Source organism: Urocitellus parryii, chromosome 2, assembly GCF_045843805.1.
Source record: "Urocitellus parryii isolate mUroPar1 chromosome 2, mUroPar1.hap1, whole genome shotgun sequence".
NCBI classification, from domain to species: domain Eukaryota; kingdom Metazoa; phylum Chordata; class Mammalia; order Rodentia; family Sciuridae; genus Urocitellus; species Urocitellus parryii.
The window spans coordinates 11,710,361-11,726,963 of record NC_135532.1 but is presented as its reverse complement, the minus strand read 5'-3'; the positions used below and the strand labels follow the sequence as shown (position 1 = coordinate 11,726,963).

Sequence of the window (16,603 nt, the reverse complement as noted above, 5' to 3'; positions counted from 1 at the left end):
GTCACTGAGCTTTTATTTTTTATTTTGAGCCAGTCCGTCCTTCCTTCCTTTTTTTTTTTTTTTTTTTTATCATTTTGAGCCAGGGTCTTGCTAAGTTGCTGAGGCTGGCCTTCTACTTGTGATCCTCCTGCCTCAGCCTCCTGCATTGCTGGATTACAGGAGTGTATCATCCCTCCCAGCTTCAGTTCTGTCTTCTTATGGCTAGAATATCGAGTTATTCTTGTTGCTGCCTCCTTGACAGCTGCTTTTGACAACTCTTGTTGCTGACTCTTGACCAGCTGCTTTTCTGGATTTAGTATGGGCAGCCCTCCCTGCTCATGTTGTCCACAGAATTGTGGAAGGGAAAACATCACATAACATATGGCCTGTTTCTACATTTTTGAGCTCTTTAGGTATACCTGATGTCATTTCTTGTTATTCTTATACCACCACTGACTAGTTGATACATGTAATAGATTTAAACTGAGTAGCTTTAAGGGTTTAAGAAACTTTAACCAAATGATCTTTTTAGAAATAAAAGTATTATGAAAGAAATATGGCCATCTGCCATAATAACTATCTACTTCCCCAAATGGAGTTTTCCTATCTCCCTATTTTATTTAAACTTGTAATGTATTAATTGATTCATTTAGAAAATACTTATAATTTACCGCTCCCCCACCACACCCTTTGTTCCTGGGAATCAAACCCAGGGGTGCTCAACTACTGAGCTACATCCCCCCCACCTTATTAAAATTTTGATACAGGGCCTCATTAAATTGCTGAGGCTGGATACAACTTGTGATCCTCCTTCTTCAGCCTTCCAAGTAGCTGGGGTTATAGGTGCTCACTGTGCCCAGCACAGTTTTTAAACAGATGTAGATCACCTCCTTTGTTCTGTAACAGAATACAAAAATTGTCTAGCACTGCCTCTGTGCTCCAAGTTTACCTACTACTGGTGAAGGGACTGTGCCAGCAATAAAAGTGAAGTTAACTAACAATACAAGATGATGCGAGAGAGCCCTAGGTCATGGTGAGTGACAGCTGGGTGAATGGAGTAGACCTTGGGAAGGAGAGAGAAGGGCTGAGTTTGACTGACTATAGACTTAGAAAAGATTATTTGGAGATTTGTTTAGAGTTTACCTTTTTGTCATAGGCTACTGAAATCTAGATACCATCATGTTTATAGGTTTGTGGTGAGGTGGAAGGGAAAGGTGGGAAACTTAAGGTAAAAGAATGTACTGTTCCTTTCTTCGCCTGGTCTTACTGTTACCCCTGGCAACAGCTGACCGTTCTGGGAAGGAATGCGTCTTTCTTTCCATAGGCTTCAGTCAAGAACTCTGTCATCTTGATACTACCAGATTGGATGCTGAAACAGCAAGAAGACAACTGGAACTTTGAAGAAAAAACTTACTGTATCCAATAGTTCGTACATGGCAGAAGTAAAGTCAGTGTTCCAGGAAGTTCTTCCAAACCAAGGGCAGCTGTTTGTGGAAGGTATAAGCACAATGGTGCTCTGTAAACCCAAACTTTTACCCTTAAAATCTTTGACTCTGGAAAAACTGGAGAAAATGCAGCATGCAGCACAGTTCACTAACAAGAAATGTCAGAAAAAGAACATAACAGCAAATAACTCATTGATGAAACTTACCATAGGGAACACCCTTCCTTACCTACCTACCACTTAGTAATTAGAAAGTGTTCTGCAGCTATATGCTGAAAGTAGGATTTAATAAAACTGGTAACAGTCATACTCACGTAAATGAAAATAAAATTCCCAAGATTGGTAAAACTTGTGAATTTAAACTGTGGTTTGTGTTGACCGCAAGCAGTTGAAACTCTGAATTGAATCTCACAGAATTTTCTTTGACTCATGTTTTTAGAATTTCAAATTGTTCTTCATTCCTACTGTTATCAGTTTTAAATTTACAGGCACAAATGACTAATTGTAACTTTTATATACAGAGGATCTTTGCATGTTTATTAAATACCTGAATTTGAAGATTAAAAAAAAATGTGCTGTTCCTCTGTCAAGTGCTAGAGGTATTGACCTTCTTGTGTGAAGGAACCTAAGAACTGGTCCCATGAGCACCTTGTCATTGGCTCATCTGCAGGATGGTCTGTGTTCCAGTGTAGCCTGGAACTGGTTTACCATAAAGAGCCTCAGACATTGAGGAGGCTCAATGTCTTTGTTTCTGGATTTCCTTTAGTTGTCTTCACAATGGTTTATTTTTAGACATCTGACTCAAATGACCACCTCATGCCACCTTGCACAAAATATCTAGTGCTTACCCTTTGTTCCCTTCCACTTGGGAAAGTTTATAGATGGAATGAAGGCAAGGTAGTTAGATCCCAACTTTTGTCCATGCAGTCTCGTCTATCACCTATTTCTAGGAGGCATTTCAAAGGCCATGTGGCTTTTTGTGAAGTTAATATAACACAGATCTGCACTATACATCAACCATTGTTGCACCAACCATTAAGATTAATTTCTTTATGGGGTAAAAAGTGAGCAAGATTAGAATTTGAAATAGTCTGAGGGTCTAAAGCCCAATACAAATTTAAAGTATGACTTGTGATATAGTCTTTTGTTTCTTTAGCTTCTGTTATCAAAATTAGTATCATTGTCAATTGAGATAACCATCCATATTGAGGAAATTTCAGGGGCTTTGTAATCCATTCTGAGCAGTCAGACAGATTGAGCTTAGAAAGGAACTACTGTTTGTACTGAGGTATTTATTTGAGCAAGTGTATAGTGTTGTAAAGAATCCTGAGAACTCTTATAATTTTATATTTTACTTCCTGTCTTATCTAGGCAAGTATCAACCATACACTCTGCTGTTCACTCCCGCCCGTAGCCTTTCTTGTAATCCAGACTACAGAAACATAGATACAAGGTACAATCAATCTGGGAATAAAAAAGAATTTCCCCCATGGGAAATGATGATCCCCTGTGGACCCAAGGGAAGACAAACATATATGCTTATTTTTTACCCCTAAGGAGAATTTAGCAAGTGACTCCTTCTCCCAGTGGAGCCCTCCCTATTTCTGAGCAGTGGCCCTTAAATACTGCCCTGGCTGTGTGGGGAAAGGTGGACACCTGTGTTGTCTCAGTCACCATCATCATTTACAATATTGCTTTTTGAATCTACCTGTTCCTAATTTTACTCCCCCTCTAACTTCTGCTGGTAGTTCATGCTGAACAGTGAGGGACATAGTCATAAATCTCTAGCTTCCTACTTTTTATTCCAGAAGTGTTCTTTGAAACATGACTCAGAACAGAACAAAATAAAAACCATATTATTGAGGATACAAAGATCTAAAATGGAAGGAAATATGCATTTAAGAAATACATTACTGGGCCAGGGTTGTGGTAGAGCGCTTGCCTAGCATGTGTGAGACACTGGGTTTGATCCTGGGAACCACATAAAAATAAACAAATACAATAAAAGTATAAAAAAGGAAATATGTTACCAAAATATATTACAATATTAACATTTTTACACTGATAATATACAATCTATCAGTCTCTCTTGCCACATTATTGGCAGGAAATATTAATGATTTTTTATTAATGTAAAACTTTTTCTTCACCAAGAGTTAGAGAGCTTCCTTTTGATACAGTATTATTTCATTTATGAATTAGAACTTGCTTTATACTGTTCTCTTGAGCTTAAACTTGATGTTTCTCAATCAGTTCATCCACTGATGGTGGGAAATAGTGTCCATTTGAAAGGCATCCTGATTGGAAGCTGAATAGTTGTTTTACTTTGGGAGAGAAGTCCTACAGAGTTCATACCAAGTCCAGGGAGGATGCGGTCCCTTTACTTTCCATTTGAAGTCTTGGAGTGTATCATCATCTGCGACTCTGTCATTTCACGTGAATTTTCTTCGGGAGCTGACCTCACTGCGCTGGAAATCGATACGCTGACTTGACGTTTCAGCATCTTCATGACCTTTCTCTTGTACCCTTTACATGCAAAGAAATATATAAAAGGGTCCATGCAGCAGTTGAAGTTCATCAAGCACACCGTGAAGTGCAGAGAAATCTGGAATGAATGCCTTTGGTGGCACTCGAGGAGGTCAGAGAAGTGAAGTTTCTTGATCATGTGTTGGATAATTGCCACGTGGTAGGGCGTGAAGCAGAGAACAAACACAACAATGATGAAAATGATCGTGTTGAGGGCTTTTCTGTTTACACCAGATTTCTCTGCGAGTGGGTTTTGTTTGGCAGTTCTGAAGAGCTTGCAGCAGATCTGTGAGTAGCAGATGAGGATGATCATGAGTGGAAGCACGTATCCTATAAAACATGCACCCAGTAGAATCCAGGGAAGAGACTCTGTGTCTTCAAAATTGGGATACTCCATGCAAGTGATCCTTTCATTCTCCTGCTTGGACATGGGGCTGATGAGTAGTGGGAGAGTTTGAGCAAAGACCAGAATCCAGACGAATATGCACACAGCTTTGGCGTGCTCAATTCTCTTCATCTTGTTGTAGCGGAGAGGGTGCACCACGGCAATGAAGCGGTCGATGCTCAGGCAGGTCATGAAGTTCACCCCGGCGTAAGTGTTGATGTAGAACACCAGAGCTGTTATCCTGCACAAGGCGTCACCCATCTGCCAGTCAAAGCCCAGTGCATAGTAGGCTATCCGTGTAGGCAAAGCCGTGGTGAAAAGGATGTCAGAAATCACCAGATTCATGGAATAGAGGGTGGTAGAGTTGATTTTTTTCCTGTTTTGGACAATGACAACCAAGGCCAGTAGGTTTCCCACCAGCCCGATGATGAACACGAGGCTATAATGCAGAGGCATTACTATCCTGGCTGTGTCTTGGTGTGCATAGAGGTCACAGTCATTTCCCTGAGGAGTTGTGGGAGGTGTGGTGAAATTGCTAGCCATCTCTAGACCCAGTGGTGGCAGGCAGGATCTCTAGGAACAAAATAAGGCTCTGTTTAATTAAAGACATATTTAACTCAGAGCAACTTAATCTACCACTTATATATCTAGTTTTTAAAACTAAAGTTTCACTATTGATACAGTTTTTTAAAATCTATGATATATCATGTGGTTCCATGTATGATAACAGGAAGAACAGAGAATAAGATGTATGTTTTTGCTCTCACAGTTTGTGGCTTTGGTAAAGCCCTGGCAAAGGAACTGGAACCATCTAAATAGGGCAAATGCATTTTTGTGAGAAGAGGGGATGCACTAACTTTTGGGGAAGAAATTCCCCTTCTTTTTTTTCTGAATCACTGTCTGATTAAGAATAAAGTCATGTAAAGCACCCCACATTTTAGGTGGGCATTAAATTTTGCTTTTAAATTGAATTTCATTTGGACCTTTTTGTTGTCGTTATTGTTTTCCAAATGTATATCACTGCCAGGAAATGAAATTAGTCACACACTGGTGCAGTGAATATGAACTTACCACAGTGATCTGATTTGTGTTAACCTAAAAAGTATGAGAAATAAGCATAGGCCTTATTAGGAACTGAAAGTTAGGGTTTCAGAGAAAAAGAAGAAGGTGGTGACCATGACAACCAGGACTAAAATGACAAGAAGGAAAAGAAAGAAAAAGGGAGAGAAAAAACTTAAGATGTTTCAGGAAGTTTTAAAATCACATGTGGGTCATGCTATCTGCACATGGGTTTGAGTGTCCTGCTGTGTCCACTGAGTATCTTCAGGTCCCTGTGGTTTATGTGCTTTTCTGTGTCTAGATTTTATGTAGATATTTGATAGACATTCCACAGTCCAGTTTGTTGATGCACGATTTGTATAGCTACTCCTTCCATGCACATTTAGTTTATTTCTACTTCCTTTCTTGTTATATAAATAATGTTAAGACTGAAATTTCAAATCCAAAATTGAAAACTCCTGCAGTAAGCTCCCCATAAGAGGGTAAATGTTCAATCATTATTGATTAAATATGAAAAAAGAGGGTAAATGTTGGTAAAAGTAGGAAAAGCAGAGCAATAACTCCTGTGATTATTATTATTATTTTTATCTTTTTAAAATAACTTTTCTTTATTTATGTGGTGCTGAGGATCGAACCCAGTGCTTCACATGTTCTAGGCAAGTGCTCTACCACTGAGTCACAGCCCCATTCCTGTATGTGATTATTTTTAGAAAATAAGTTACTTATCTGATGGTATTATCTGAATAAATCTCATATGAAAATCACCAAAATTAAGGGGGAAATTTTTTTTTAGAGAGAATTTTTTAAAATTTTTTTTTCAGTTTTCAGTGGATACAACATCTTTATTTTATTTTTATGTGGTGCTGAGGATCGAACCCAGCACCCCGCACATGCCAGGCAAGCGCGCTACCGCTTGAGCCACATCCCCAGCCCCAGGAAAAAATTTTAATGGATCTAGTCATGCTGTGCTTGTGGTATTTAAGAGAAAAAGACAATATCCTTACTCTGAATGAAAGCTCTGACTACAAATCCACTTGTCTGCCTGCTGTATTAAGTGTTGGGTCTGTGCCAGCATTGGAGCAATCTTAGGTACGCTCATGGGCACTAAGGTTTATCTTAGGACTGCCATCCTAGGTGTGCACTGCAGTGTAGATAGGCAAATCCTTACAGCATGCAAATGTACCCTAAAGCAAAAGAGAACAAGAACAGAAACAGAACATTTTGAAATCTATAAGAGGACCAGAAAGGACACTATGAGGAAGAACACAAGAAGGAGGATGGTAAATAGAAAACAGAAAAAGGAGGTAGAAAGGTGTTCCAGCAAACTTAAATGAATCGAATTCGCCTATAGTATCGGTTTGGATTTTTTTTTTTTTAACAACACAACTATATGCTACTTAAAAGAGAATATAACTCTTGAGAAAGATTGAAAATAAAGACATACCAGACAAATCCCAATGAATGAAAAGGTAGAGTAGCAATCTTAACATTGAAAAAAAAATAGACTGCAAGGCAAATTCAATATCAATATCAATAGGAAGAGAAACAGAGGGTCACTACAAAAGTTAAGAACAGACCACATACAACATAAAAATAATCATGATACACGTGTGTTACAGCAAAATTTGGCTAAATTCAAAGACAAAATGAGCAGATCCACAGTCATTATGGGAAATCTTACACATTTCTATTGAAATATGACAGATAATAAAAAAAGAGGTTAAAGACTTTGAAGATTTACCCAACATTATTTAAAGACTGTTAGAATTTGTGGTAAAGGCCTATGAGCATATCTGCACATTTGACGTCATAGTAGGTCATCAGAGGAACCTCAGCTTTCAGAAAATCATTAGTGAGCAGATGACATTGTCTGACTGGGATGCAGTTAAATTAGAAACCAGCAATAACATGATAAAGGTTACATTTGGAAACTAAAATGGTATATTTCTAAGGAACTCTTGGATTAAAGAAGAAATTATAGTGGGGGTTTTGAAATGCTTAGAACTAAATGACAAAATAATACTTGCTGTGCAGTGCAGCTAAGGAGTCAATCCAAGATAGAGGCAAAACGTTGAGTGCAGTGATTGAAAAGAAGAATGAAAATAGTTGAGTATACTGCTCAAAAAGCTAGAAAAGAAAATAATAATTCCCAAAGAAAATAATAAAGACAATTGTGGAAATTAGTGAAATAAGAAAACAAAGTAAACAGAATACAGTAAATATGGGCTTTATATATAGTGCAGGGAAAAAAAAAGGAGTAGTTCCTAAATATGAACTCATGGGAATCACATTGTAGAATTAAAGTCGAAAGAAACTGTTATCCATTTATTTGGGTAATGCCTTCTGCGAGAAGCAACTTTTCAGGAACCAAAACCAGGCACAGGAGGTGAAAATTCTAGACAAGGGTTGCAGCTGAGGATTAGGCATCAAGAATTTCTTTTATTGTTATTTTTCTAACATTTTTTTAGAAGTTTTTTTTTTTTCCCCCCTGAAAGTATCAACAAAAGTTTTGAGGAGTATTTAAAATCAGGTTAATAGGAGATGGCTTTAAAATATATGGCAGGGGGGAACCACACCATGGAGTCTGAGAAACCTACATGTGAATATTATTGTAGAGATTATCCACATGGCTTCACCTTCAGAGAAGGCGCCACTACTTGAAGCTTGTAAATGACATCTGACCACATCTGTGAGTGAAGTATAGCATTTGGTAGGGCAGCAGGGGTTACAGAGCAGCTCATGCTGCAGGAGTGTTTAGTACAGTGTTACTTATAAAGGTGAAGATTTGCAAACAGCTCAAACAACTTTTGGGAAGTTGATTGAATATTTTATGGTATAGCCACAGAATGGGGCATCATGCAGCTGCTGAAAATGGCAGCATAGAAACCTACTTCTTGATAGGCACTTATGCTAAGGAAAGCAGATGGCATGACATAGTACTTTGGGGAGGAAAAGCAAATCCCCCCTATAGACACACACACACAGAAAGAAAGATGTTTGCATGGATATTATAGATGCCAGAATAAAACATTGTGCAAGTAATTTGAGGACTTTATCCACAGAGTCTAAAATGTTAATACTGAACATGAACTGAGTGAAATGAATAAGTAAATGATTTTTTTAATCTGAAGGAGAAATTTTTTTATTTAACTCTTCTTGCAAAAAACCTTGTCATCTGACGTACTTTTCAAAGCTTGCCCTTTCATACTTTTTACTCACATTCATGCATTGACTTCCTAGGCGCCTGCCTGCAAATCATGTCCGGTAGGAACCTCACAGCAAACCACCACACTAAGCATTGGTATCCCCCACCTGCTTCCCAGGTGAGGAGCTGAGGGCTCAAGAGGCTCAAGATTATGTTGGGTCCTTGCCTGATGTTGTGTCCAGTCATTTGCAGGGGCAGCTGTTTCACTTGTGATTTCAAAATACAGCGTGGGCATGGAGTGGCTTTCCTCTCCAGAGCAGATGGGCGACTCTTCCTAAGGGCAAGGGGATCCCTACCTCCAGGAGAATTGCCAAGTGCAAAGCCAGCCCTGAGGGGAAGACTGTTTGAGAGGCTTTCTTGCTGACCACTCTAGTTCCTGAGCTGGCCAATGAAAACTTTTGCAGAATATGGACATGTGGATGAGATGTGTCAAGACTGGTCTTAGCCAGTGTAACTCCACATCATGTACAACCCCTAAAAATGGGAAGTTATACTCAATGTATGAATGATATGTCAAAAAACATTCTGCCATGTATAACTAAAAAGAACAAATAAAAAATATTTTTATAAAAAAGGAAACAAATGCTACAAGGGCAGAGATTTCCATTTTATTTACAGAGGTATCCATACATCAGGAACATGCCTTGCATACAGAAAACCGTCAATAAATATTTTTGAAACCGTGAGGGAAAAAAACTGGTCTTTGGTAAAAGAGACTCAAGGTGGTTTTGAAATATGACATTATATAACTCTAATGTCACATTAGTTCTTGCCAATATCTCTCCTGTGTTATTCATGCTATAGTTTAGCTGGTTTTATGATCTCCAAATTAAGGAGTCCTTGACGGTTGTTCAGCCATTCTTGTAGTGATCAAGCCCCAGTTTATTATAACCTCTTAGAGATACTACTTTATACCTTCCTTTGATCATTTTATGCCTTATTTTCTTGAAACTTGAAATAGCTCCACTCTTTTATTAGCAATCCTTACTGTCAGCGCCTGCACATGCTGTGTCCTGGGACTACAGAAATGATGCCTTTTTATGTCAGAGCCTCTGGAGCAGAAGGATGAGCAGCAGCGTGCTGGGAATGTGCGGGTACCTTTCTGTGCTCCTTCTGCTCAGTCTTAGCTCTACAGTGTGCCTGTGGCAGCCTTTGGATTATAAATTCCTATTTTATTCACTTTCAAGTATAACTTGTTGTATCTTCTTAGATGTATTTTAAGTATTTTGCATTTTAATTATTAGGAAGCAGCTCTGGCATGTTTATATATTATCTATCTATCTGTCTTGTCTCTGAGTTAAACTTGAAAGTACCATCACTCATTATATTGCCTAGGGAAAAGCCCACAGAAGTGTTGGTCCTAAATCACCTTTCCTTAGTACACTAATAGTTGTAAGAATGGCAGTGTCCTCATAATGCTTGTGGTGAAAAGGTGTGCTTAGTCCCTGAGTTGTTGTGTTGCATGCTCCATACAGGGAGGGACAGGAGACGGGATGGGATGGCCTTTTCCCTGAGGGCATGGATAGTGACTGGGCTGCATGCCTTGTGGATCCTTGTTTAGGTTTGACCTGAAGAACAGGGTTCAGCTGGCCTCTAAAGTACCTATTCCTTCTGGGATTGAGCTACCTGGAGGCCATCTCTGCCGCCCTCTTGTTTTATGGATAAGCAAAGGACACAATTCCTGTTTTGTCTCTGTAATGTGATATTTGATTATTTTAACTTTTCTGTTATCCTAATTATCCTAATAATATCCTAATATCTTCCAAAGTATTTTCACTTACATTTTTGGAAGTGGGCCTGCGTGTGTTTTCTGTAAAATTTGTTTCATTGCCAATAGGCTTGCTGACATTTCTTGAGATATTATCACCTTATTTTTGCATAACCGGACATGTTGACATGAACTGACAGGGTTGTTCGTTCTAGCCATAAAAAGTGGAAAAACAAAGCCCCCCCTCAAAAAAACACACTTAATTTCTTTAGTATTTAAGAAAATTGTCTAAGCTTCATTGTGATCCATGCTCTGGAAAATGTTTACCCTGGAAACCAACTTGAAGGCACTTGTGACTTTTGAAAGGATCCATACACCTTCTACTGTCCTAGGCATGTGTTTCGGTAACTACAGTGTCTTCTTAGCTTTTATTCATGGCAGAAACAGAATAAAAGCAAAGATTTAGTTCATACTAGAATAATAGCTTTTGGTTTTTAATTTAAGATTCCTGAAGTGTCACCATGATCCACTAATGTTTATTTTAATAATCAGTTCCTTAAGTGTATAAAGTTTGTGGGGCTAAACTATTAGGAAGTTTCCTTAAATTCAGCTTTAGTAATGAAGTTTCCTAAATTCAGCTTTAGCATTAAGTAGGATGACTTTTCTGTAAGGTGTCAGGGTCTGATCCAGACCACCTCACACAGAGAGGTGACCTGGCTCCAAGTGCTGAAGATGAAGTCCCCAAAAACATGCTTCAGAAACAACCAGGGGAACCACCAAAATGTGCATGTACAGATGTTCATTATAGTTTTATTGTTAAATGATGAATGCTATGTGATCTGAATCTTCCTCTGATTTCTGTTGACATACTGTCCTTGGGCTGTTTTCCTGAAGAATGGTAGGATTGAGGAAATGTTTCCAGAGTGGGGAGAAATAGCATCATTGGGAAAGGAGAGGGAAGAAGGCAACTCAAGGTTATTGGAGTAACAAAGATGTGGTCTTACTGAGGAAACAAAGACCAGCAAGATGTGCCAGGATGCTAGATGAGGCCAGGCCGCTTCTGTTCTTAGAAACAAACACATCCACCCCGTAGAAGAAAGATATCGTTCATGACTTCTTTCTCTGATTACCTAGTTTTATAAGCCCTCCTCAAATAATTGAAAAAACATTCTTGTTCTTGTCCAAACAGGGACCCTGTTTGGTCCAGTATCCCACACACAGGTTCCTAACACTCAATCACCTTTGTTCTTGCCTTGTTTTTAGTCAACTAAACAAGTACCCTTGAGCTGCTGGGTGTGCCATTTGCCTGTAAAATGAGCAGGTGGGAAACATTAATTCTTGCAGTGGAGAAGAAACCTGAGGCACAGCTGCAGCCACCTGTCACTGAGGGGCAGAGTTAGGTTGTCCCTTCTACTGTGATGTCGAGCCACTGCTGTAAGTCAGCACCTGCCCTGTAACCTAGTTAAATAAATCTTTGTACACTATTAGATGATTTTTTTCCCCCACAAACATCTTTGAGTCCTACATTGACAGGTGTGCCTGTAATCCATTGAACATACTCTCAGCATTCCTGCATCCTTGTAAAAAATCGGAGATACAGGAGTGACTGTATTCAGAGCAGAACTGACCTGTCAGTCTGTCTGGGGTGACCTCCCCTGCCTCCTGGGGAGCTACCTTTCTCTGGTTTGTGGAGGTGTGACAAACTGACAGGCTGGTGTGGGCAGCCTTCCCAAGACCTTATTAGGTCTGTGACTCTTCTGCTTCTGATCCCATGACGTTCGGACCATCTTTGAGTAGGTTGCAAAAGGTCATTGACAGGACAAAACACAAAGAACTTTTTTAAGGTAGATCAACAGTGTTCACCAGTCTGCAGTTTTTTCTTTGTGCTTCTCACAGTGTCCTGCCCCAGCGGGCACTCCCTGAAGACCAGCTTCAGCTCACAGACCTGCCCGCTGCCATCATGGGAAGTGAAAGGTGCCCGAGTGTCGGGTTGTTTGGTTAGACACCCACTTGCATACTTAAGGTTTTACATATTCCTACTGTTTTTATTTTGTCTTTCACCAATTTTTTCTTGTGTGGAGTTAATACTGACTAGGAAGGATAGAAGTTATAAAGATGAAGATGACGATGATTAGAAAACTGTAAGAAGCAATCTATCCATGACATGAGAAACAGACCTTCTGTTTGTGTGTTCATTATAGTTTTATTGTTAAATGATGAGTGCTATGTGATCTGAATCTTCCTCTGATTTCTGTTGACATACTGTCCTTGGGCTGTTTTCCTGAAGAATGGTAGGATTGAGGCAATGTTTCCCAGGTGTGATGTTGATGTCTTCTGCCTCCAGCTTCTGCTTGTGGGGTCCTGGATAGTGGGATCACACAGCAGAAGGCTCTTGATGGCAAAGGGCTGTGTCTGTACACTCTTTCTCCTGAGTCCACAATGTTTTTAGAATTAGTATGCACCTTTCCTCCTAAAAGTCCAAGGGAGTTTCAGGTTTTATCTTTATTCTCTCAACTACTCTAGGCAGGACAAAATTTCCTTGTTTTATGGATAAATGGAGTTTCAGGTGAAATCAGTCATTTGCTCAGGGTTCTTCACAGCCTGTCTATGCAAGTGGCCAGGGCTCCGAGTCCTTCAGTTGGCAGGCCTGTGTGCTCACCTCTGCACTACCCCCACGTGGCTGTGTCTGTCCGAGTGCCTCTGTGTCCTCCTCGCTCTCTGCTGCTGTGCAGCAGCCTCTCAAGAGCCCTCGGATGGTACCTGTCTGCTGCAGGCAAACTGAAACCGTGATCACGCATCCTTCATGGTGGGGTTGTGCCCCCTCTTCCTCTGGGTGGCTGGCCACCTTCCCTCTTAACATGCGCTGGCTACAGCCATACCAAGCCACTTGTAGTCTTTGGATGTCGCCTGTTCCCTCCCACAGTGTGCCCTCTGGCACTCTTCTCTTATTGCCCCTGTCCTGCAGCCTCAGCTTGTACTTTCCTTTGACATATCTGTGGAAACTAGCTGTTCCTGGAAGCTTTTCTGATTCTACCCCGTTCCCCCGGGGAAGGCATGGTGGTGTCTTTGCTGGGGGACTGAGGTTTTCCTGGTCCGGCATCCCAGGTGTGATAATGATGTCTTCTGTCTCCAGCTAACCAGTCAGCAAATACTCATTTGCTAAAGAAGAGCCAAATCTTATTTCTCCTGGTCCTCACTGAAAGGTCCACTCTGAGACAACAGTAAGTCCTGGATGGATAATAATGTCCATACTACTCAAGAGACTGTTCCAGCCACTGCCCTGGGAACCCTACATGTAGTCACTCAAAAAACTTCCAACAGTTCTTTTGTGGATGGTGAAATTGAGGCACAGAGCACTTATACGACTTGCCTAAAGACAAAGCTGTTAAGTGTCAGGGTTCAAACTCAGGCTCTTTGACTCCATTAATCACATTTGGTATGTTTTATCCCTAGTTCCTGTTTCCAGCATGTTCTGATGTGGGTGGGAAGCAAGTAAACAGGAAGGAATCTCAAAACTGTAATATACCAACTCATTTCTGTCTGAACTAGAGAGACAAGGGCTGGGAGAAGGAGGGAGTTAGGTGGATTTAAATGAAGGAGTTTGTTAATTTGTAATATGTTTTAAAGTAAACATTGTATAAATGCATTTAGATTTTACTATTTTAATCAATATTTTAATAATAATTTGGACTGAAATTTCAATTGAAAACAGGTGGTGAAGACCCAGCATAGCATGTATCTATTAATTTATTTTTACACCTGCTTTTAAGGTTTTTGCAAAATACTTGTTATTCTTTCTTTGGGGCTTCCAAAATACCACAAATTCTCTTACCTCTTCAGTCTGCAGAGGTTTTCTCATGCATTATCTCACTTTGTATGGATGCCCAGTATTTTACAGACTTCTTGGGAAACTGATGGACTATGCAGACTGGAGGACAGTGCTTGTCCTCAGCACATGCCACCCTCTGGAGTCACCCACTCCAGCAGGCCTTAACCTTGGCAGAGAAGAAGGCCCCCCTGATGGACTCCTTTATTAGGGCCCAGCTCCCTTTTAGATGCAGATGTTTCAAGGATGATGACTACAGCACACATTTTAATCCCACACATCTTCATCCCATACATAACTGCTGCAAAGGAGCAGTTGATATCTAGTAAATGCCTAAAATACATGCACGAAGCCCTGTAGTTGCCCAAATTGGCATTTATTCTGTGGAATGACAGATAATAGTACTAATAAACTCTTAAGCCTACTGAAAGTGACTTTTAAAAGGAATCATCTCCACAGCCAGCCCCATAACCTCTGAGCATGTGAGTGAGGCTCTTTATGGGGCCAGTACTCTCGTGGCTTTAGGTTCAAAAAGTAAAATTAACCCCCAGAAACAAAAAGTGCTCTCAAATTCCAGAAAGCATGGTTAGATATATAATTTCCCATAGACTCAAAATCATTATGCAAAATATTCCATAGAATCTTCATGTAAATTCAAGAAAATAATTTTCACAGAAATAATAGGGCAAGGAAATTTTGCCTTTTGGATTCATCCTTTGGCAGTTTAATAGGTGTGGGGGAAATTGCAGACATTGTTTTCACACTATGAGAGACAGTATTAGACTAATGTGGCAGAAATCTTACTCCCCATTTTACAAACGAAGCAACTGAAGCCAGAGACATTAAGCAACTTGTATCGGGCTTTGGGCTATAAATAACAGAGCCCAAGTTTGGATCTGATCCTAGAGCCACTGCTCTTAACCATTACGCTATATTTTGCTCAGATTAACACCAGACAGACAGACAACCCACCGCCAAGAACAAGGAAAACAACAAAAAACCCACACCCTTCTTGAAAGGAAGTCTCTTCATGATTTATATTTTGCCAGTTTTTGTTTTACATCCACTCTCAACATGGACATAAATATTGGCAAATCACTATATATCATTGTTTTGTGATTTTTTTTAAAGGCAAGAAGTTCTAGGAAAAAATATGAAACAGGTTTATACTGATCATAAAATAATACATACCAGACAACATAGATGTTATTTTTTGCATCTATTTAATTAAAGTTTATCTTTAGAACTAAAATGCCCATGCTCACAGATGGATAGTAGAGCCCAGACTGTTGTTACTCCTTGCTGGTAAATTGGTAAAATGTTTTTGTAAACCAAAAATAATTATTTTGTATCTAAAGCTTTAGAAAATATACTTTTTGCTCCAGGAATTCTACTACTGGGATTTTGTCCTGAGAAAAATTTTAAATATAAAAAAGACTTATATACATAGATATGTGTTCACATAGTAAAACATAATGATTTTTACTTTAAATTATGCCGAATGGCTAGTTATATTGTATGTAAAATGCATTCAAATTCAATAACACTCCACTTTAAATAACTTTGTTTCTTTCCTTTCATGTTTATATATCCTGGAAAATTGACATTGTTTGCAGATTTACCCTTGATACTGTTTTTTGGTCATCTGAAATTCATGCAGAAGCATACAGAATAAGCCCTGTTTTTTGGCAGTGATATTTCTGGCATGACCCATTCATTGCTTTCACCTCACTTAATAATAGCTAATTAGAACTGCTAGTAACCATACAATCTAAACTATATTAATAACATGATTTTTGTTAGTAATGCTTATAGCTATTTAATAGATTCTTTTCCTTTACCTTTTATCCAAAACATAGATTTTTGCTTTTTTTTTTTTAATCTTAAGAGCATTTGTTGCCTTACCTGTCAGTGGCTTGCCTGGGCCCAGGGTAGCAGCAGCGGGTGTTGGCTCAGACTAAAATCAGCTAAGCCTGGCATGTTGCTTTAAGAGAGACTGGCCACACCTCCTTTTATGGCCCTGCCTTTCTTCCTGTCCCCCTGTGATTGAGAGTAGAGATGATCAGTTAGTCTCACGTATGCGTGTACACTTTTTTAAAAAATGGGAAGTGAAATTTTTCTGAACTCTTAAAAAAAATTATCCAAAAGCCCCTTGGAATTTATGAACTATTGATATCTATGGAACTTTATAAATTTTTCCATAAAGATTTAAGTATCAGAAAAAAAAATCTTTGAAGTAGTAAACCTTAAGCAAAAAATCATCATTATCATCATCATCCTAGTTACTGAGGTTTTCTATTGATATTCTGTGTATAAGTGTGGGTTTTTAAATGTTTTAAGGAAAAAAGTCAGCGTTATCTACCTGGAAACTTGGTAGTTTACTTAGTCTAAATCTTATCAGCTTATGACAAAGAAGCAGGTTTCTGTGGTGAGTGGGGGAAAGAGTCTCCTCCTTAGACTGGGCTAGTGGA

At 39.3% G+C, this 16,603-nt stretch overlaps 2 protein-coding genes and 1 pseudogene across 3 annotated transcripts in view; 2 read left to right on the top strand and 1 right to left on the bottom strand.

Annotated features, from left to right (window-relative positions):
- Ubac2 (UBA domain containing 2) overlaps positions 1-16,603 on the top strand; it is a 156,179-nt gene that overhangs the window by 74,218 nt on the left and 65,358 nt on the right. The window lies entirely within an intron of this gene.
- On the top strand, positions 1,343-3,735 carry LOC113190216 (BBSome-interacting protein 1 pseudogene; annotated as a pseudogene).
- LOC113190443 (G-protein coupled receptor 183) lies at positions 3,709-16,070 on the bottom strand. The gene is made up of 2 exons (XM_026399716.1): positions 16,038-16,070; positions 3,709-4,907 (listed from the first exon to the last, which is right to left on the bottom strand). The coding sequence occupies exon 2, from the start codon at positions 4,875-4,877 to the stop codon at positions 3,804-3,806; it is 1,074 nt and encodes a 357-aa protein (XP_026255501.1). The 5' UTR covers positions 4,878-4,907; positions 16,038-16,070; the 3' UTR covers positions 3,709-3,803.